This window comes from Eurytemora carolleeae, unplaced genomic scaffold (assembly GCF_000591075.1).
Source record: "Eurytemora carolleeae unplaced genomic scaffold, Eaff_2.0 scaffold1054, whole genome shotgun sequence".
Lineage (NCBI taxonomy): Eukaryota > Metazoa > Arthropoda > Copepoda > Calanoida > Temoridae > Eurytemora > Eurytemora carolleeae.
In genome coordinates this window covers 7,666-31,584 of record NW_019397933.1, presented here as the reverse complement: position 1 = coordinate 31,584, position 23,919 = coordinate 7,666, and the positions used below count along the sequence as shown (strand labels likewise).

Below are 23,919 nucleotides of genomic sequence, written 5' to 3'. Positions count from 1 at the left end.
GTGTCTCAAATGAATCCAAAAGAATTTGTCCACAACACTGCATACTCAGTTTAACTACCTAACATAGCCGGTCTATCCCTTTTACAGTGATACCATTTTTAACAGAAAATCTCTCTTTATTGAGAAGTCTTGCCGTTTTAGATTATATTTTGTTCCAAACTTTAGCTTTAGCCACGAAAAAAAAACTGAAAAGAGGAGAACCTTTAGGGACATTTTTAGTAAAAAAACTTTACAAAATGGCGCCCATGTACTGTTATTTCTAGATACCCTAAGTTAACAGCAAAGTAGGAATCTAAATAATTTAAAAGTGAATTTCAATTTTGTTTTAAATAAAAATGGGAAAATATCTTTACAAATCTCGAAAATTTTCTTTAAAAAATCAGGGAATTTTATGGTACATGTGATATAAAAATCGCGATTAATTAAGAATGTATGTATAATATGGTGCACTACAGTTCGATTAAAGGCGTAATTATTAGAGCCTTTTATTATTCTTTACTTTAGTCAAAGACTGCAGAAACATAGACATTTTTTATTTCTTTTTTTAATTCTTATTTTATTTTTAGAACATTTGGGTTTGTCTAAATTCCGAATGTAAAATGCACATTTAATCCCATTTTTTCTAATATATTGCGAAGTTTGTTTACAATATGAATTCTCAGATTTTTAGATCTAAACATTTAGTTTATACTCCGGGTTTAGACTTCAGTAGAGAGGAGTTCATCATATCTTGATAAACTTGAGATTTATCAGATTTATCAGATTTATCAGATTTATCATGCTTTTTGTCATTCTTCTGCCATGTTTAAGTAGGTCTTATACTATAAAATATATATATGTATCGTTTTTTGAAAATATTCAGCTAATCCGTTTTGAATTAAACATGTAATTTACAATATAAATCTTAACACATTTTAGCAAGCTAATTTTTGGGACTCTGTATGTAGATTCGGTACGCAAATGCATTCCAACATAATTTGATTAAAGGAATTGAGTTTTTGCAACAAACTCAAATTTTCTAACCCCTATAGCTTCGCAACCTGATGGTGTAAACCTTTGATATTTCAAACTAAGACTATTAGATCTAACAGAATTAATAGTTTGAAATATGAAAGGTCTAGGAGAATGGGTTGCCATGTTATAGAAATTAGAAAGTCAGAGTTTGTTGCAAATACTCATTTCCTTTAAGTCACAGATTCGGATTATCTAGGAATTGTTGCTCATTTTATACATTTGTAAAGTTGATATTTTCAAAAATTAATTTACTCTGAGTGATTTTAAGAAAAGGATTTACTATAAGGAAAGCACATACTTATAATTCAAATTATTGTGGCTTTATAGATAAGGACAAACTATCTATTTATATCATTATAACAATAACAATGTATTATTCACGTATTATTAAGTGCGAACAAGTTTTTGTCGGGATTTTAACTTTTACTAGTTTCATTGAGATGAAAAGTAACTTGAAAGATGTCATAAAAATCCTGTTTCGAAGCAAGTTTTCAATCGTGTGTTTCTAACGTTTTTTTTAAATTTATCACTACCATTAATAAGCAGCATAAGAACTATATTTAGATTTTGGGGGTTATAGATTTGAAGGTCTAAAGTATATGTTGGATATCTTTTAACCCTATCCCTGCTGGGGTACTTGAAAACCAGGATACGCTGGGGGGGGGGGTCAATTTGACCCCCCCTCTAAATCCCATGTTTTATGTCCAAATATGACAAATGATACATCATTAGAAAGCTCTTCTCAAATTCCCATTTTGTATTGACTAGGGAAAAAATTCTAAATGTTTTGGTTTGCAATGATCATATTCAAAAATATTTTACACAGTTGCTTACCCTCCTCAGAAGAAGAGAACGGACCTCTCTCATAGCGGTCCCCGCTTTACAGTTTAGGGGAGCGCCACGTTTTCAGGGGAGTAGCGAATGAGAATAAAACAAAACTCCATCTTCAGTCTGGTGCAGCTGAAAGAAGGAGTTTAGCCCCTGATGGGTATGCAAGCCATGCACAACTACTTTCACTTGACCAGCTGTGAGGACTGGACTGTTGTGGATGATTTCTCTCAATGGGGCTTTAAGGCTTACAACTCCCCCATTTTGCATAAGGGGTGAAGCTATCAGTTTTCTTAAAAAACCCTTAGTCAGAAAGACTATAATACAAAGGAAAACAGTGAGCAATCTCATATACTCTTCCTTCTACAAACCGTCTTATCTCTCTCCTACCTTCTATACAACTTGATGTCAAAAGAACTATTTGAAGAGTCCTCAAAGTGTAAAAACAAGAAAAAAGAAGCAAGAAGAAAAAAGAATATTGAACAGAAAAATTGGAATGGAATTTCTTGATATTAGAAGACTTTCCCCCCATCTACGCTGGGGAGGGGAGGGGGTGAGACAATTGCTCTTCCCCCCACAAGAATATGTATCAGGAATTGGTGTTTTGCTTAGTCCAAAAAAAGCAAGATCCTCTCAGCTAGTTCAATTCATTACAGAGTTCAGAAAAAAGGAAAGATTCTCTAAAAATAGTTCTTTCTTGTAGAGTGGTGTACAACAAGGATATCCAAAAAAAAATCTTTCATTTTTTTCAAAATTAGCCAAAATATAATTGAAAGATGTATGAACAAGAAGAAAATGAAGAACAAGAAATATAGAAATCTCAATATATTTTCATCTGATATCATATAAATATTTAAAAATATTGTAAAACTTGATTAAAATAAATTATCAAAGTTAAAAAATATTTTACAAACTTCTCAGCTTCATATGTTATTTTTATATTTTCAGTTTAAAAATAACCAATTAGGACAGAATGATCAAATTGTAAAATATGTTTTATTTAGTCCTGGTAGCATCCTGTCAAATCCTTCAGTGCCCTCATCCAGACTTTTTATCAAGGTTGGATTAAATACTTCTTTTTATATATCTCAAAAAGCTGAATCTTTAGAGCTACAGAGATAGAGATAATTTTAAATCATATTAATGATTACTGAGGAGGCTAAATGTTAGAACCATTTCTTTATTTACCGGTTTATTTGAAAATATTCTGCTCCAACATATATTGTACTAACACGACTTGAAGTTGAAATATAAGTGAGTTTAATGTGTAATTTAGATAGGGCCGGGGTTTAAAACTAGATCTTTACTTAGTGTTGTTCATCGCATTGTATCATTTAAAAATAATAAGACTACCAATATTTCAATATGTTAAAGTTGCATTTATTAAACTTTACAAAATCTTTATCCTAATAAGAGAAAAATAGAAAAACGTTCCAAAAACGATCGTTACAACAATTCGTTTTTCATCGTTTTTGGATCGTCTTTGAGTTGTTTTTTTGCATATATCATCTTTCAAGGTAAAAATTTTCGTAATGTAAGCAAAACAAATGTTTTAAATAATATAATTCTAAAAAAATTTCTTTTTTTGCACTATGCAAAATCTTGACCCTGAAAGAAAATGTCCGCAAAAAACGAGCCAAAACGGAACAACTGAAGGCATATTACAAATTGTACTGAATGCAGTACTTTTATCACTCCAACCACAACATTTGAAATAGGTTTAGGATAAAAGAGATTATTTTCATTCCTCTCAGTAACTGCAGAATACTTTTTGCATAAAGAAATCAGTTCAAAACTAGATTTACTATTCCATGGAAGGAACAGAGTTTTGCTACAAACTAAATTGTGTAAACACTTTATCTTGGCAACCTGATGGTGTAAACCTTAGAAATTTCAAACTTAGATTATTTGATCTATCAGAATTCATAGTATGAACTATCAAAGGTATTCGACATTGGGTTTAAAAAATTTAGGGATTTAAAATCAATGTTTATGACAAGAACTCAATTCATTTGGACCAATTTTATACAGAGACGTAAGGAAATCTTTATGGCATTTTAAACCAATTCTTTGGATTTTAATTATGTTTTTTAAAGTTTTAAAGTCTTGTTGAAAGCTTTGTGTGAGTAGAATGCATGATTGTGAATATTTATAGGAATGTTTGTGAAACATGCAGAAGCGAGTTCCAGGTATATTTTCCTAACCCATTGGACAAGTGAGTTCCAGGTATATTTTCCTAACCTATTGGACAAGTGAGTTCCAGGTATATTTTCTTAACCTATTAATCTTATTTTAAATACTTTTACAACATTGAATTCTGATCTGTTGAATCTGATAAACGGTTGTAAAAAACTAATTTTCTTCAAAATTATCATTCTTTTTGTTAAAAAAATGCCGTAAGTACAGGTGATACCGCAAGGTTTAAAAAAGTTTAAAAGGTAGACATGTGGATCGTAATACTCTTTAAAGGCACTGTAAGCATAGTTTCAAATGACACCTCATGCATGCGGCACCCTTGAAACCTTCATCTAATCAATAATGTGGAAGAAATTGTCGTTTTTCTAGGTTTAAAGGTGTTTAATTCCGATAATTCCAAAAAATTTTCTTACAGTAGTAATGCCATAAGTTGTAGAGAACCAAAAATGGAAAATAATCTGTTTTCAAAATTATTAACATCAATACCTAATGATATCTTCGCATGGAGGCTCACTTTTAATTACTTTTTTAATGTAAGATTTCACGTACAGTTAAGTTAAGCATATACATATGGAAAATAGTAAACAAAAATTCAGACTTAATTTAAATCTACACGTGTCAGCCAAACTTATCTTTTTGTTTATACTAAACTGATCTGCATCAAAAAAACGTAGAATACTGTAATAAAAATAGATACAATTTGTTAGAATTTACTCTAGGTAGTTGAGTTTCTAAAGCAGAAGGGAGAAACGGGAATAATTTCGGTATTTGGACCACCTTTCTCAAACCATGCTCCGTTCTTCAGACCTACTGGATTCGAACCCAGGTTTAATACTTTTACTCAAACCATGCTCCATTCTTCAGACCTACTGGATTTGAACCCAGGTTTAATACTTTTATACAAACCATGCTCCATTCTTTAGACCTACTGGATTCGAACCCAGGTTAATACCCTTACTCAATTCATACTCCATTCTTCAGATCTTCTGAATTCGAATCGAGATTTAATAGCCTATCTAAAACCATGCTCTATTCCTCAGACCTACTGGATTTGAACCCATGGTTAATACCCTAACTCAAACTATGCTCCATTCTTCAGACCTACTGGATTCGAATCCAGGTTTAATACCCTTTCTAAAACCATGCTCTATTCTTCAGACCTACTGGATTTGAACCCAGGTTTAATACCCTAATTCAAACCATTCTCCATACTTCAGTCCTTCTTAATTCGAACCCAGAGTTAATACCATGCTTTATTCTTCTGACCTTCTGCTCTATTCTAAAGGCCTAAATACCCTTACTCAAACCATGCTTCATACTTCAGACCAACTGGATTCCAACCCAGGTTTTATACCCTTTCTCAAACCATGTTTTATTCTACTGACCTTCTGATTCGAATCCAGGTTTGACACCCTTACTTAAACCATGATCCATTCTTTAGATCTATTGAATTTAAACCCAGGTTTTAAACCCTTCTGTTTAAAACCTAGATTATATATATCCTTATTTATACTATTTTTCAGACCTAAATACCTTCTTTTAATTTTCCAAACCTGACATTCCTTTAAATTATTGTGATGCTCATAGAAAGAGTTTATAAATATATATTGTTTACAGTGATCCTTGTTTAAACAGACAACCAAGGACTGCTTATACTTGCAACATGAAGAACAAGAGACCTTACTGTTTTAAGGTAATCAATCAAAAAGAATAATTACTTTAAATGATCAGTTTCTCAACGAATTTTTTAAGTGATCCAAATAAAATCACATTAAATTCGACAAACAGTGGGTTTTGTTTACAAAGTTGTTGTCCCTAGTGGATAATATTTGATAAATAATGAGACTTCAAAGAGAACTGTTCTGAAATCATGAAGACTAAAATCAACTTTCATGTCGTTTTATTCTAATAGTTTTAGGTTGGCATTAAAGTACTTTGTTTGCAATCATTTATCCTTATTTAAGGTTGGGTTCTACTGCTATGGTTCTCATAGTACATTGACCGGTCAACTCAATTCAGGTAATTTAAAGGGACTGTAAACATAATTTTAAGTGACTGTCTATGGAAACCGCTTTTAATATAAATTATTTGTTAATGTCAAGAAACACATGTAACGCATCAGCTGTGTTGAGTTCACACTATACACAGCGTACACCGCGGTTTACAAGAATTCAAGTGGTTTTCAAGAGATTTACTCGATGAACAGTCAAAGGGTTGAAGGGTACCGTTGTAAATCGGGCATTGTCCTCTGTGCATGGAGGGACAATTGAAATTACGCTTACACTCCCTTTAAAAGTTGAAGAAACACCAAACCAAACCTAAGAAACCCTGGAAAGTAAAATTCTGTTTAACGTTTAGGGGACTTTATAATATAATCTTAAAGGGAGTGCTCCGTAAAATCGAAAGGTTGGTCAATAAAATGCATTAGATCGGCCCCATATTAAGATATACTACCTGATATTTCTAAAAAAAAACAAGATAAAAATACAACCGTTTCCCGGTGGAACAAGAAACTCAATAAGTGTGATAAATACAGAGCTAATTCTCTAGTTATATAACCGAAAATCATGGTTTTAACATAACGAATAGTTTTTCGGCCTCACTTAAAAAAACGATCACCAAACATTCCATCGACAATCTCTGTCGTAAAATAGTTAAATCATTCAGATGAAGTTTTAATTAAAGATTGTGTTTAATTTTATCTTATCAAGAATCCTGAATCATTGTTTATGTTTGATTTTATCTTTTGTTTAGAATATATTCATTGTTTGGATAACTTTACCTGGGAAAGGTGAGTAATTTAAACATTTTTACAATTAATTAAACTTTCTTCTAGAATTGTATATTTTCAGACAACACCAGATGGACGATTTTGATACAAATAGACAGAGTAACCCCGAGATTCAATAGATCCTGGACACTAGTCGAAATAATAAATAAGAAGGGTTTTAATCTTAGTTTTAAATTAGACTAGGTCTTTGACTTAAAAAAAGAATACATAGCAATTATTAATGTTATTAATAAGTGTAGATTCTGGAGTAAAACTGCTGTAGTTTCTAGAACTATACTCTGGTAGAACCTGGAGATATATACCTAGAACTATACTCTGGTAGAACCTGGAGATATATACCGCTGTAGTTTCAAGAACTATACTCTGGTAGAACCTGGAGATATATACCGCTGTAGTTTCTAGAACTATACTCTGGTAGAACCTGGAGATATATACCGCTGTAGTTTCAAGAACTATACTCTGGTAGAACCTGGATATACATACTGCTGTAGTTTCTAGAACTATACTCCAGTAGAACCTAGAGATATAGTGCTGTAGTTTCTAGAACTATAATCTAATAGAACCTGGATATATACTGAAATACTTGAAATCGTCTTTGATTTCCGATATTTCATTAAATGACAAAAAGATTGTTTTTTTTTCTGAGCTCTTTTATCTTTAAAACTGACGGAGATATCAAATATTTGAACATTATTGAATAAAAGGAAATCTGGGCAGGTTTCTCGATATCTCCGTCAATTTTCAAGGTTCGAAAATGGTAGACCACATTTCGGAATTCCCGAGACTAGCAGTTTCATATGTTAATTGTTTTTAATGGGATATGTCACCGCACGGAACAAAGACGATATTAAAGTGGTCACTTAATTCCCATGTTTATGTACGTGTACGTATACCGTTATAGTTTAGTTTCTTCAGCTATAACTCGAGTAGAGTCTGGAGATTAATCTGAATCCAAATTTAACGAATTTGAGCCGCGTCTCAAATCCACACAAAACCGGTTTCAATTAAGCGCTTACTTAGATCTTGAAACATTGAATACAATTTTAAGTGGAACCAACCATATTTGAGTCGCGTCTCAAATTTAAGCCGCAGCTCAAATTCTTTAAATTAGGCCTCTGATTGTCTTTTAAAAACCTCCCTCAAAACAAGGATGTAAGGCACCTCAAAAGCTGGAGAAAAGTTTTTTGAACATTTATTATTTTCATGATTTTAACTGGAAAATATAAAAAGATAAAGGTATTAAGGAATGTACAGGGAATAGTTTACAATTTGCTATTTTATCACGTAGCAGAGCAGAGCCTCAAACTAAAGAAATTGGTATATCCTCAAAACCTAGTTTTGATAATATTTTTCGAATATTATTGAACTGAAGGTTACTCACATTTCCGGTATTTTCTAATTGTTTGATATTAAATCTAAACAAATGTGTTGTCACTGGAAAAGGTTTCTGAAAAAAACCCCAAAACTGGCTCAAATAGAGGCTGTATAATGTTACAACATGCAAATTATATTATTACAAGAATATAGATAAAGTTCAAATCTACACCATCCCTCTAATTTGTTGCACCAAGCGAATTCTTAACTTTTCAGCCTGAGTCATGATATCTAGACTGGAGACTGGAGAGAGGAGTCCTGGTATCTAGACTGGAGACTGGAGAGAGGAGTCCTGGTATCTAGACTGGACACTGGAGAGAGGAGTCCTGGTATCTAGACTGGACACTGGAGAGAGGAGTCCTGATATCTAGACTGGAGACTGGAGAGAGGAGTCCTAGTATCTAGACTGGATATTGGAGAGAGGAGTCCTTGTATCTAGACTGGAGATTGGAGAGAGGAGTCCTTGTATCTAGACTGGAGACTGGAGAGAGGAGTCCTGATATCTAGACTGGACACTGGAGAGAGGAGTCCTGATATCTAGACTGGAGACTGGAGAGAAAAGTCCCGATATCTAGACTGGAGGTTGGAGAGAGGAATCCTTGTATCTAGACTGGAGACTGGAGAGAGGAGTCCTGGTATGTTGACTGGAGACTGGAGAGAGGCGTCCTGATATCTAGACTTGAGACTGGAGAGAGGAGTCCTTGTATCTAGACTGGAGATTGGAGAGAGGAGTCATGATATCTAGACTGGAGACTGGAGACTGAAGACTGGAGACCAGAGAGATGTTGAGGGAAGAATATAAAGTGATTTTTAGAAAACTTCTTTGATGGTGAGAATACAAGAAAACTTTAAACACAAAAATCAAGTTTGTTTATGAAGATTAGATACTCTGGATGCGCGCCAATGTACTAGAAATGGGTCTTCCTAGTAATGGACACTCAAAATTCTCATATTATATAACTGATTACTGGCGGAAGATGAAGTGACAACGTTGCTGGTGAGAGGGGGAGAAGGATTTTCTCCACTTTTTACAGCTGACATCGGAGAAAATCTTTCCCCCCCCTCTCATCAGCAACGTTGTCACTTCATATTCTCCCTATAAACAGAATTAAGTCTTTTAAAGATTTTCAGTGTTTATTGCTATGAAGACGACAATTATAGTGCATGGGAGCACATACAGAGTATCTAATCTTAATAAACAACCTTGCCAAAAATACAATTATTAAACAACGTAAATCTAGTATTTATGAAAAGACGATAAAAGTAAGAATATGATGGAAAAATATTTCAGGTTTGCCAATTTTTTAACTGCACATGAATATAATTATCAATTAACAATTGTCTGAAATAATAATAATAATAATCAATGTTGATAAATGCCATGATATGAAATATTAGATTGATTTTAACAATTTTTTATGCGATTGAACAAGAAGCCGTATAAACATGAAATCATGGGTTTATTGACGAAATCTCTCCGTAGCACAAGTATACAAAGAAGAGATAAGATTTGTTACTCCTGTATCTTTAGGTTTCTCCAGTCCTCGCTTTAATTTGTTTCTCATCACTGATATAAATTCTTTTTTACTCAGTGCTCCGTCTCCGTCCTAAACAGTTCTAAATCAAGGAAATATAAAGACAACTTTTGCAAATATATTAATGTACATTGTTCTGATGTACCATCTCTAAAGGTAGAATTAAAATTGGTACTGATCTAATGCTTCTGAGCATTTTAAATTTGGTCAGTATTTTACTGACCAAAGTTTCTCAGGTTTGGTTTGGTGTTTCTTCAAGAAAGTGTCTAGGCATAATTATAAGTGACCCTCAATGTCAATGTCAGTGTCCGATTTACAAAGATACCCTTGAAAGCTTTGTCTGATTAAGTTTGCATTAGATATCATCCTCATGTTCATTCAATCCGTTTATTTTCAGTTGTGGTTTCTCTTCAAAAGTGACAAGTGCCTTTTTTGCTTATAATACATAATGAAGAAATTCACAGAAATAAACACTTTTCGAGTTATAAAAACGACGTTATCTTCCACATTTTTGATAAGATTAAGGGTATCGTTGTATTACGCTTACAGTCCCTTTAAGGAAAACAACAAATTTCAAAATACGCGATCTTCTATTTGTCCATGTTCATTGGATGAACCCGGCTCAAACTGAATCAAACTAAAAAATTGGCTCAGTTTCAATTTCCTCTATTATATGCTATAATTGCATTTGCCATGGATACTAACTACAAATAATTTTAATGACGACATAAAACTCCTGAAATATAACAATTTAACGATGAATTTGGGTTTCAGCCCTGAGTAGTGAATATAGTCTTTCAATGGTATAATTACATTGGGTTTCAGCCCTGAGTAGTGAATATAGTCTTTCAATGGTATAATTACATGAGTTGGTAAAGAAAATACAAGTTTACGGTTGTAAAGAAAGAACTATATACATCTAAGGAAAAAAAGTTATTTTTTTAAATTAAGATTTAAAAATAAATATATTTAAAAAATCTAAGAAAAAAGAGTGAATTAATTCTGTACAATCGGCTCTGAAATTTCATACTTTGTGGGTAACCCTGTATATCATATCTATCTATTATTGTAAATGTAACCATTATTGCAAATGTAATTTATGGAAAATGTTACTAATGGGGAACGTATCTAGGCAAGTTTACTGATGTCAGACGTATTAAGGCAGTGGAGACTGAGTGATAAAATCTGTTTGTGGCATTTTTAATTATATTTTACTATTTCTACTTTACACGTATTAAACCTTTATTAAACCTAGTATAAAATATAAAACCAACAGTAAATTTAGCAATTAACTCCAATTCTTTGTCAAGAGTGAAATTTAGACTCTATTTTCAAGGGGAGTCTAACTAAACAATGAAAAAATGACTTTAATGGGATTGCTAACCTTTTTCTTGTTATGATCAATGCTTGTATTATATCCAAAGAATTTGAGTTTTTGCCACAAACTCTGATTTTCTAATTCCTATAACTTTGCAACCCGTTTTCAAGACCTTCGATATTTCAAATATTTCGATAATTCTGTTAGATCAAATAGTCAAAGTTTGAAATTTCAAAGGTTTACACCATAAGGTTGCAAAGATATAGGGGTTAGAAAATGTGAGTTTGTGGCAAAAACTCAATTCCTTTCGGGTGAATCAAGGAACAGATCTAAGTCTATCTTACCGCGCAATGACCCAGAGTTATCATAATGTTTAGCGAAAATGTTCATTACACTTCTCCTTGTAGGGTCGTAGACATATAGCCTTCAATTTCACAGTGTATTCTTTACATTTTTACATTACTGTGGGTAATGTACTTTAAGAGGCATTAAGCTGCAACCAGAAAAATTATAAATTAAGGAGATTTTTTATACTTTTATACTGTATTTTTTATACTTTTTATTATAAAATGTCGCTGAAGATTTTTGTGGTTTGGAACTCAACTTTTTCTAAAAAGATGCCATAATTATTTTTAGAGATGTATCACTATCAGTTGCATTGCTTGACAATTGCAAATTACAAAGTGAAGACCGACATTTCTTAATTAAAAGGAAGGAACAAAGACGACTTTCATTCCACGGTTTTTTGTTCTTATTGTATTGTATATCTTGTAACTGTATTGTATACCTCGTCGAAGATGGCAAACAGAACTCGTACAACATGTTCAGATAAATCAACATTGGCACAAACCTAAATAATGAATACGTTGAACAGTGTTAACGAATTTGAAAAAAGCAGCCTAGGTTGTCGTCTTCCATCATCAATCAACAAATAACAAGAGGATAGAGTAGAGAATTATACGCAGTAACACTGCGCATAAATTTACACACATCGTGGAGCCATTATCATCGTGTTATAGGGGAAATACAGCCGCCCACCCTCCTCCCATTCTCTATGTCTATCATTCAGAAGAGGGTTTAACACCCTCTCTTCTCTCTGGGTCCTCAAGGGAGCTGACAACAGGGCCGGTCAACCAAACTGACCGGCCCTGGATGGCCGCTCAAGGTGAAGGTCTTAAAGGTTGACCGTGCCAGCCAGGCCGGTCTTAAAAAGACAGACAAGAATTGAGGATCCCAGGAGATATTACACTGACAAGCTAATGCTATGGATACAAACATACGCTCCAGTAAAGAAAGCATTGTCAGAGTTCAAGACTTCAATAATTTTGGTGTTGTACCATGTGGAACTGGGAGAGCGTGTTTACAGTTTATGCCTAAGGTACTGCAAAAAGAAAGCGATATTCAGGAAGTACTAGATCATCAGCTGTGTAACCTAAGAACAATAAACACAGATCCCAGAGCAGCTTCACATGATATGGCAGGGTTGACAAGCTCATTTAATTTTGACTCAGAGGAAAGAAACACAAAATCAAATGAAATGTGGAGAACAGGGAAAGTTCTTATAGAGGTAAACGCGATGCCTGGGTTAGTATCTGATGAATCAGATAGAGAGGAAAGTTATGGAGGTCTCCATGCAATGCAGCCCAATAATAGCTGTTTTTACTGCAAATGTACTGGTCACACGAAGAGAGACTGTAGGAAGTTTGAAGAGTGAGGTCAAAGGAATCCAGTGCAATTTGCAGAATGGCATAAGAAAAATCCAGACAAGAGGAACGAGAGTTACAAGCAACCCGGAAATAACATCAGGAGAAATGATAATTTTTCCTGTTATAATTGTGGAAAAATAGGAAATTAATCACGAGACTGCAGAGAGAAACAGAGTAACAGAAGAGGAGGCGACAGCTGGCAACTCCAGAAATGAAGAAATTTAATTTTGTAAATAGTGATATTAATGAACTAATAAACGTTTCAAATCTTGTAAATGTCCGAGCTATTAATGACAAGTTAACAGAGTACTTTAAGCCGCAGAGCAAGTGAGAAGAGGAAGTGATTAGTTTAGAGGAAAAGTTAATGGCAAACTTGAACAGTATGGAAAAGTTAAAAAAAGACAACCACAAAACCTCATACGTGAAATATAAGGTACACAAGCTTGAAACTTATGGATTAGCATTTGTCGATACTGGGAATCTAGTGACGAGTACTTTAGTGTCCAAAGAATTCTGGGAAGCAATAGGAGGAAAATGTCAGGAGCAAGCAACGTTAGGATAGGAACAGTGGAAAAAGGAGGAAAGGACTTAAAGCATTAGGGACAGAAGAAAAGTTCAAATTCTGTCTTTGCATGCCATAGTGATAGAAGGATTAAATCATGCAGTAAATTTGGAATAAGAATTCTTAAAATGCAATACGAAGTAAATTTTTCATATGTGAAACAAGAAGCAAAATTAATAATTTGGAAAGGAAGTCAAAAAAGATTAACCAGGTTATGTAGTGCCAAAGGATCCCTGTTTCCGTTTATACACAAGGGAAAGAGGACAGATAAGACAGGGAAGAATTACATGCAAGTAATCCCAATTCTTACTGGCATGCAAAAAAACAAATCCCGGACGGTCAACCATATTCCAGAACCAGAATTAATATAGGATTCAGAATCAATATCAGAACCGGAAGTAATACAGGAATCAGAAGTGAAACTGGAACTGGAAGTAAGAGAGAGAAAACTGTGGTCAGGGGAGAAAGTGTCCATTCCTGCAGGAAGTGCAAAACTAGTGAAAGTCAGAATAGAAGTGGATTGGAGGGGAGGGGGTTTTGTAGAATCCATGCTACCAGAGGAACAAGACCATGGAAGAAAATTAGTGCTTCCGAAAACCATCTATAATATATCAGGCAAGGAACTGGTTTTCTCTGTGGAGAACTAAACTGAAGAGGAAGTAGACATATGTCAACATCAGAGATTAGGGACAACTGAGAGCTTATAGACATCGATAAAAGTGCCTGGCTTAAAGAAGAGTTAAGAGGAAGTCATGAACCGGAAGTGGGAAAAGATGATGGTGAAAAATTATCAAGGAATGTTAATTCAGACTATCCTACAGAAGAGAGTAAGAAGAAATTCATTCGTGAAAGCGTCAAGATAGATGAGAACGAGATATTAAACAAAGATGAAAAATTGAAGGAGGAAGTGATAAAAATGTTTCAAGACAATTTTTCGGCTCTGGTGTTAAATAACAATCATTATGGGAAAACAGATCTAGTAAAGTTAAAGATAGATCTAGAACCAGGAACAGTTCCCAAGAGATCCAAAGTGAGTCCGTTGAACCCAGACCAGAAAAGAAACTTGATCGATAGACGAGTTGATAGAGCAAGGTGTCATCGAACCTGCTAATAGTACGTGGGCTTTACCATTAGTTCCTTTTAAGAAGAAAGATGGTAGGACAAGATGGGTGACAAATCTAAGGCTTTTAAATTTTGAATCAACCCAAACGATGCAGATATGACGTCAATTGCAGCTGTTAGGTTAATGCAACTGCAAGAAAGAGAATGGAAAACAAACTCCCATTATCCAGGAACCATTGGACCTGGCCTGTATAGTGAGGATGTTTATGCGCTAGGTATTTGCAGCAGATATAGAAGAATTGCTACATGGAGCAGAGTATCAGGTTTAATAGATGAACCAGCCAGGTGGTTGCAAGTTACCTTGGCTACATGGAGCAGAGTATCAGGTTTAAAAGATGAACCAGCCAGGTGGTTGCAGGTTACCTCAGTTACATGGAGCAGAGTATCAGGTTTAATAGATGAACCAGCCAGGTGGTTGCAAGTTACCTTGGCTACATGGAGCAGAATATCAGGTTTAAAAGATGAACCAGCCAGGTGGTTGCAGGTTACCTCAGCTACATGGAGCAGACTATCAGGTTTAATAGATGAACCAGCAAGGTGGTGCAGGTTACCTTAGCTACATGGAGCAGAGTATCAGGTTTAATAGATGAACCAGCAAGATGGTGGTAGGTTAGAGCTTTATCTATATCTTCTATATGAACTAGAACTTGGAAGATTTTCATATAATCATCCACAGATATACCGATACCATCTTCCTAAATGTAAACATTTAACTGTACTGTGGTAACCAGAAATCAGTGGAGTATTTTCGTCTTCTGTTTTTTCTAAATGAAATGTCTTTAAGTATTTCGTAATTTGTAACTAAACTATTAAAAAATTATGCCCTCAACATTTTCAGGAAGATAACTACAGTTATAACAATTGTAAATTTCAAACTTTTTAGCAAAACCAATTCAAAAATTCTTCAACTCCTGTACTAGTACAAGATCTTTCCAATGCATTGTGATTTTACTATATATATTATATATGACATCTTAAATTAACTATAAAATTATAAAACTATAATTTTACTCTGGGTTTGAAGATTATAAATGTAATCACAGAAAAATTTAAACCCAGAGGGTGAAGGGTTCGCATGTTTAGAATATTCGAAACATCCAAGCAACAAATACATTTAATATTTACATTCAAAACTTTAAACTTTCAAAGATTCTTAAGATAATTCTAAACCAACTGAATTTGAAATAGTTTTAAGAGCAAAGATTTAACATAATTTTTTCAAAGATTACAAAAATCGAAATATTGAGAAAATGTTTAACATAAGAGTAAAGGTTTAACGCAAGGTTGCAGACATTACAATATTCGAAATATTGAGAAAATGTTTAACATAAGAGTAAAGGTTTAACGTAAGGTTGCAGACATTACAATATTCGAAATATTGAGAATAAAATTTCATATTATGTAATTAAAAAGATATTTTATAGATTCTGGTTTAATGAATTAGGGTATTGGATTTTGTATTGAAAAGACAGGAAAAAGTGTATAAAAAATTGTCAATACTTTAAGAAAAAACACCTAAAAATTAGATCGTTATTATTATTTAAACAGGAATACCACAATTTAAAATCAATTATTGATATTTTTATTTATGTTAAGAAAAAAGGTTTTAAAGGTACCGTTGTGAATCGTACTTATCACTCTATAAATTGTCTGTAATATTAAGCATTTTAAACTAAAAGTTTTCAGGTTTACCTTGAATAATTTTTTTATTCGTTTGAGAACTATAGTTCGTTTTCTTGGAGAATAATCAGCATAGGTTAATAGAAGTTCGGCAAACTGTTTCTCAGAGATAAAGCCGTCCTCGTTCGGTTCCTTTCGTTCAAACTCCAGCCTCAGGATTTCACTCTGTAACCTAGAAATAATATTCATAATTTTCTGTAGAGTTAGTGTTTTTCTGCACCAGGGAAATATTTCTAGAGAATTGATTTCGAGTTGTAAAAATATAATGAGTTGGTTCTTAATAATTTAATAATTAAATAATTATTTTCTCCACTTTTTGTTGTTTTTCAATCACCATTGCTTTACTTTGTTTGACAGTTAACTGAAAAAGACCAGAGAAAAGATTTTGTTATTATATTAATATTTAACTCACTTTGACACATTGAATGTTCTTGAAACTATGAACTTCAAGTACAAAGTTGAATTTAATCTACATGAAAACTAATTAACTAAAAATAATTATTTTATTTCCATGAAAATTAAATGCAGCCTAGTTCAACTTTATGAAGACTTGCAACAAGTATCCAGCAAATTAAACTAATATTGTTTATTGTTTAAAAACCCTGTAGTAAACAAAAATAATACTAACTCGTCTTGAAATTCTAGAAACTGATCGATTGTAAGTTTTCCGTCCCCCTTGTCTCCGAAGAAGTGTACAAGTATAGCTGACTGATGACCGGAGTGTCCGCTTTGCCCGGCGTGCCCGCTGTGCCCGGTATGACCTTGATGTCCTGGTCCTTCCTTGTGCCTCCCTGCCCAGGATGTACCGGCCCGAAGTATACTCTGAACCTTAAGAAGACTGTTAACGTGATTTAAAGTCACTTTCCTTTAAAGTCACTTTCATCAATATCATATTTCATATTTTTATTCAACTACAAAGCACGAGATAATACAAATAAAAAAATCACATATATAAAGAAATATCAACTTTATACGAATGCGTTGAAAAAAAATCGATGATTATAGGTTGTAATATCTGAAGGTTTTGTTTGGAATTAAATTTTTTTTTTACGATCCGAGTTGAATATTTTAACTTTCTGAATTTGTATGGACGCAACAGAAAGATTAGTAGCGATCACCATCAATTTTCGACGTAAGCCTATATATACCCACTTAAACTTTTCTCGAACACTCCCTTTCGATTAGAAAGAAATACCTAAAATTGTACGTATTTGTTTCGTGATTCTTTGATTTTCTCTCATTTTCCTTTCGTACAAATTAAAGCACAGAAGATATTTTATAAAAGAAGAATGAACTTGAAATAAGGATGCGAAAAAATAGAGTTGTTTTTAATATAAAAATTCAAAAAAGTATGAAAAAAGAAATGCAGTACGGAAGTTTAAGGATTATAGTAGCTACAGTTCCTCTACTGTTAAGTGTTTTTTAGAACTTAGGTATTCAGGTAATTAGGTATTCGGGTATTGATCCCATTAAGGATCAGAGTGGTTAATGGAGAAAATTGACATAACAAATAATGGAAGAGAGAGGAGCAGTAAAGTATAAAGTACTAATGCCTGGGATACAATGGGAATGGATATTGAAGTCAAACCTTATAGAAATCCAACGTATAGAAACCGCTACGTATAGCAACAAAGCGTATTTTCCGGGAGAACATTTTTTATATTTTTGGGAAATTAAATAATCAGTGTAAAGGTGATATAGTTTTCATAAAATCCTTTAATTTAAATGGTAAAACGGAATTTTATGAAATCATATTAGCATTTCTGGAGACCTTTTTTATACTTTTAAGAATTTTTTTCTTCTAAAAATTAAACTGTAGATAGCAATTTTATAAAATATTGTTTTTAATATTAACATGCAATTTTATGTATAACCATATAATCATTCATTTATGTCAGTACATAATAAAATCTGAAAGGACCTTAAACACAATAGAGAACAGTACAAATGTACATATTGAACTATTTTGCTCCTTTAATGTCTAGGGTATCATAAAAAAACTTTAATTTATCAAAAATATAAAAAATGTTCTCCCGGAAAATACGCTTTGTTGCTATACGTAGCTGTTTCTATACGCTGGATTTCTATAAGGTTTGACTTCATGATTATTAAGCACGTCAAACTAAAGTAAATTACACGCTATACTCCTCCTAATGAAGAGATATTGAGAAGAACAAACATGATTTTAAGTTCTAATATGTTGCCGCGGATATATTTGCTTTGTATCATGCTTGTGTTGTAAAGGGAGGAGCTACAAGATCACAAAGGTGAACCAGTTATGTCAGATAAATTCCACCTTCTCCTTCTGTCTAGTTCCCACTGTAAGATAGAAAATGATGACTATATCTCCACCATGATAATATACCTGAAAGCAATCTCAAACTGTCTTCTGCTGGTGGAGAGGATGGTGAGCAGGAAAATATAATCAGAGAAAGAGATTAAACCTCGAGAACTCAGCTTCCTGTAGTATACAAGCTTAACAATAGGTGTCTCTTTTATATCATTTGTTTTATAATGAAATATTGCAAAGGTTTGTAAGAATTTTTTATAAAACACCCAAATTTCCTAATGTTAAGGCAATCATTGATAAAACCGACCATTAAGTGGGATTTCTTATATATCATTTGTTTTTTTTTGTGTGTGATGTTTGTTATAAAATCTAACACGATGTCATGTTCGGTGCTACTGCTGACTGTTGCAAACTTTGAAATATTTAGGTTCTTTGTAAAAACTATGTGTTCCAATTTAAAAAAAGAAATTTTGTTTTAAAACATAACATATTTAAGCAATTGAACGACTGCTTGTTTTTATTTGATTGTCTTTCTTTGGACACATTAAAACAAAAGCTTTTTATCTGTAATGGAGTATCCCTAAATAACTCTTGATATATAATTTCTATGATACCATTTATGAGTATTAAACATGAGTTTACTCTAACGAATTACTTGATGGTTTGCTATCACACGGACAACATTTTTAATTTTATGACGTCAAGATTTTCTAACTTAAACTCTGTTTACGAGTCCTCAGACTAGACTACAGTAAGAACCAGAAGACCGTGGAATAATAAGACGACATAAAAGCAATAATTAGTGTATTTAATGTTGTTAAAAAGCAAATAGTGATATTAGTAACTTATTAAATCATTTGTCAAATTAAATGGGCCTGTTTACACTGCACAATTGCTGTGTTTCAAGTTCATTAAACTTCAGTCTAAAAGTCGTCTTCCTATTTTTATGGTTCTCACTGTATATGGTTTATAGTTGAAGAAACAAAGACCTAAAAATACTGGTTTCATGAAACTCAATTTCTGAATTCTCCTTCTCATGTCGATCCTCAGAATACTTCCTAAAAATAAAAATGTTTCGTTTCGTTTGTGGTCAGACAGAAAAAAATTTAATAATTTTGAATATTTTTAACTATCTACCAATCAGATGCCAAACTTATCTACTTTCTGCTATGGAAATATTATGGGAATACGAGCCACCTTTTTCTTTTAAACGAATTTCGCTCTAAATCCCTTAAAAATTAAAATCCACTGTGTATAGTGAGTTCAATTTAGGCATTGTATAGATTAGTGCTTAATCATACAAAAATTAAATCCGTTTGATGAATAAAAGTCAAAGAAATCTTGCTTGAAATAAAAATTTTAATAAAATTCCGACCTTTCTGTTCAGAATAATAAATATTCACATCTGCGAATAATAATTTTTTCCACGCTTAGGATTCTAATGGAGAAGGAATAGTAATATATTCTGTACTGGAGTAGGAGTAATAATCTATTCTGTACTTGAGTAGGAATAGTAATCTATCCTGTATTGGGGTAGGAATAGTAATCTGTTCTATAATGGGGTAGGAATAGTAATCTATTCTGTACTGGGGTAGGAATAGTAATATATTCTGTACTGGGTAGGAATAGTAATCTGTTCTGTGCTGGAGTAGGAAAAGTAATCTATTCTGTACTGGGGTAGGAATAGTAATCTATTCTGTACTGGGGTAGGAATAGTAATCTATTCTGTACTGGAGTAGGAATAGTAATCTATTTTGTACTGAATAGGAGTAGTAATCTATTCTGTACTGGAGTAGGAGTAATAATCTGTTCTGTACTGGAGTAAGAGAAGTAATCTGTTCTGTACTGAAGTAGGAGTAGTAATCTATTCTGTACTGAATAGGAGTAGTAATCTATTCTGTACTGAAGTAGGAGTAATAATCTGTTCTGTACTGGAGTAAGAGAAGTAATCTGTTCTGGACTGGAGTAGGAGTAGTAATCTATTCTGTACTGGAGTAGGAGTAGTAATCTATTCTGTACTGGAGTAGGGGTAGTATTCTATTCTGTACTGAATAGAAGTAGTAATCTATTCTGTACTGGAATAGGAGTAATAATCTGTTCTGTACTGGAGTAAGAGAAGTAATCTGTTCCGTACTGGAGTAGGAGTAGTAATCTGTTCTGTACTGGAGTAGGAGTAGTAATCTGTTCTGTACTGGAGTAGGAGTAGTAATCTATTCTGTACTGGAGTAGGAGTAATAATCTGTTCTGTACTGGAGTAAGAGAAGTAATCTGTTCTGTACTGGAGAAGGAGTAGTAATCTGTATTACTGTATATAGGAATAGAAACATATATTACATTAAATGAAAAGGGTTAAAAACATTTCCTATATTGGATAGGAATAGGTATCTATTCTATACTAAAGTAGGTATAAAAACATTTTCTATATTGTATAGGAATAGGTATCTATTCTATACTACAGTACTCAGTAGGCATAAAAACATGTTTTCAATTCTATACGTAGAGAAACCTGGTATACATATATTTATTGGAATAAGATTGAAAGCTTAGTATTTATCTTTGTTGGATTTAGAGCAGGAATATTTCTCTTTACTGGAGTTAGAACTTGAACTGTTTGTTCAGAAGTAGGACTAGGTTCATGATATTTCTTAAAGAAACACTAGTTATCATGCAAGGTTTTGGTAACATTATTTCGAGGTTTGAATACATCCAGAGGAGGAGGAGTTAGGAATGTTTTGAGGTTGTGAGGGGGAAACTATGTTAAAAGGTTGAATACTGGATAAAAGATAGATAAAACGTCGTTAGTTATCATCTCATGAGTTGTTATATATCAGGTTTATACTAGACTATTGTGAATGGTTGGATTAATCTAATTGATGAAACCTACCGATATTGATCCAACCCTATTCCCTCAGGTTGCTTCACACCAGGAGTAATGGACCGGAGAAAATCTTCCGGAGTCATGTATATCTCTTCTCCGATCTAAACAATGAATATCTCTTCTCCGACCTAAACAATGAATATCTCTTCTCAGATCTAAACAATGAATATCTCTTCTCAGATCTAAACAATGAATATCTCTGATCTAAACAATGAATATCTCTTCTCCGATCTATATAATCAATATCTCTTCTCTGATATAAACAATGAATATCTCTTCTCAGATCTAAACAATGAATATCTCTTCTCAGATCTAAACAATGAATATCTCAGATCTAAACAATGAATATCTCTTCTCCGATCTATATAATCAATATCTCTTCTCTGATATAAACAATGCATATTTCTTACTTACAAAAAAGTTTTTTCTCATGAATCGCCCATTTTTGGAATAGAATCTGATTTTGGGTTAAAAACTTTAAAAAGTAATAATTCCAATTTTACCCCTTATTTGAAATAAAGAGGGAGGCAATGAATAATCACCCCGGACTAACCAGAGTTAGCAGCATTCTGTTTCTCCTATTTGAAAACAAACGTGTTTTGGTCTATAATTCAACAATATTTTACCTTATGGATTTGTTTATTTTACTTTTTCATTCAAAACGCATATGCCGCAAAAAATTTTGAGAAAAAAAGGCTAAAAAGTTATGTTTAAATGGGTATAATTGTGATCGAAAGTCACAGCTTTCTGTAATATTGACAGAACCGTTAAATCAACGTAATATTTTTGAAAACTAAAACTGACCTTGTAAGAAGCAAAATATCGAAAAATCTTCTCTGGAGTTGAATAGTTCCGTATCCGGTTCTCATAGTCAATTATTTTTCTGTCTCTGAACCCAACCTTCTCCTTTTTTTGTTCCTCCTTCTCAGCTTCATCCGTTTTCATCTCATTCTCCTCTTCTTTTTCAACCTTGTCATCCTGAACCCTCTCCTCCTCAGCTTTAACTTCTACCTGGAGTTCAAGTCCCAACAGAACTATTCCTTTAATAGATAAAAGAACAGATAAAACTAATCTTGAAATCCCTATATATTCTTAAAAAAGCTATAACAAATATATCACGTAGTACGAACTAAGGCACTGAGATTTTGCCTAAAACTCAAATTTTCTAATCCGTATATCTTTGCAACCTGGTGGTGAAAAGCTTCAAAATTCATAATGTGAAATATCGAAGGTCTAATTTATTTGGTTGCAAAGATATAGGGATCAGAATATCATAGTTTGTGACAAGAACTCAGTTTAATTAAAAAAATATACACAATTCTAGAATATATATTTGCCACCTGCTAGATCAGTTCATAATCTAAGTTTGAAATATGAAAGGTTTCCAAAATCACCTTGCAAAGATATATATGGGTTAGAAAATTAAATATAATACGGGTGTTCAAATCCTATAATTGGATTTGGAGAATGTAATTATCTTGAACTTTCATATACATAATATAGAAATTTAGGAAAAAGTTAATTTCTAAATGATCTTGATTTTTTTAGGATTTAAATCTGTTAAATAGAAACTTAGATGTTAAAATTTAAATTCGAAATAAAAGATGAAGTTCAAAGAGAGTTAAAATGAGTAATGTTCGAAATTGGGCCAATTTATTTGGTCCATTTATTCCATTTTATTTATAAATGAACCATTGTAGTCAAGCTATTAAAAATTATGTTTAAAATACATTTGTATTACACGCACCCCTGACCCTTCAGTATAAGTAAATTAAACCTAAAGTCTGACCGTGTCAACTTTGTTGCACCGGCTAGTCCTATTGAGTGTCTCCTTTATTTATCCGGGCGATACAGTAAAAACTGGGACCGGAAAGGTTGACCCGGCTAGGAAATTCAAATGTACCACGGATGCCCCTGATTAATTTAATTCTTATCAATTATCAGTTGTGTATAAATGAACAAACCAAGCTTAAATATTAAATAAATATTTCTGTATATCAACTATATTATTCTCTGTATGAATTAACCTACCTAGAGCTAAAACAGTCCCAGATAGAGAACTACTAAGCAGATTTCTCCCCTCTAAGTATACCGTAGAGAATTTAGAGGATTTCATGTAGATCTCAGCTCAATAATATTCATGAATACAGGAATATATAAAGTAGAATCCATAAATATATGTATATTTTTAATTCTGAAATTAAGTTTGACTAGCTGCCAAAACTTAAAAGATTCAATTTATATAAAGGGTTGAAAACAGATATTGTTAAAGTCATCAAAACAGGATTTTCTGCAGACCTGTAATTTGGAATTAATGTTTTTGCAATCTAAAGTAAAGGGTTACAAACTTTCTCAGGATATATGTACAACTCTCCAGATATATGTACAACTCTCCAGATATATGTACAACTCTCCAGGTATATGTACAAATCTCCAGATATATGTACAACTCTCCAGATATATGTACAACTCTCCAGATATATGTACAACTCTCTAGATATATGTACAACTCTCCAGATATATGTTCAACTCTCCAGGTACATGTACAACTCTCCAGATATATGTACAACTCTCCAGATATATATACAACTCTCCAGATATATGTACAACTCTCCAGATATATGT

At 32.9% G+C, this 23,919-nt stretch overlaps 2 protein-coding genes across 2 annotated transcripts in view; one reads left to right on the top strand and one right to left on the bottom strand.

The window, feature by feature from the left end:
• Nucleotides 1–690: 690 nt before the first annotated feature.
• LOC111716369 (uncharacterized) lies at nt 691–6,990 on the top strand. The gene is made up of 8 exons (XM_023491815.1): nt 691–809; nt 2,847–2,901; nt 3,998–4,031; nt 4,758–4,864; nt 5,656–5,731; nt 6,003–6,057; nt 6,793–6,829; nt 6,891–6,990. Exons 1-8 carry the CDS (start codon nt 779–781, stop codon nt 6,946–6,948), a joined length of 453 nt encoding a protein of 150 aa, XP_023347583.1. The 5' UTR covers nt 691–778; the 3' UTR covers nt 6,949–6,990.
• Nucleotides 6,991–9,650: 2,660 nt separating this feature from the next.
• The window catches only part of LOC111716368 (calcium uptake protein 1 homolog, mitochondrial), a gene marked incomplete in the record, with an annotated part of 15,025 nt that continues 756 nt past the window's right edge, over nt 9,651–23,919 (bottom strand). The window contains 10 exon segments of the mRNA XM_023491814.1: nt 9,651–9,810; nt 11,844–11,906; nt 14,998–15,141; nt 16,139–16,298; nt 16,755–16,991; nt 18,492–18,587; nt 19,406–19,474; nt 21,301–21,395; nt 22,099–22,334; nt 23,326–23,374. Of these exon segments, the coding sequence (XP_023347582.1) occupies nt 9,664–9,810; nt 11,844–11,906; nt 14,998–15,141; nt 16,139–16,298; nt 16,755–16,991; nt 18,492–18,587; nt 19,406–19,474; nt 21,301–21,395; nt 22,099–22,334; nt 23,326–23,374 (1,296 nt within the window).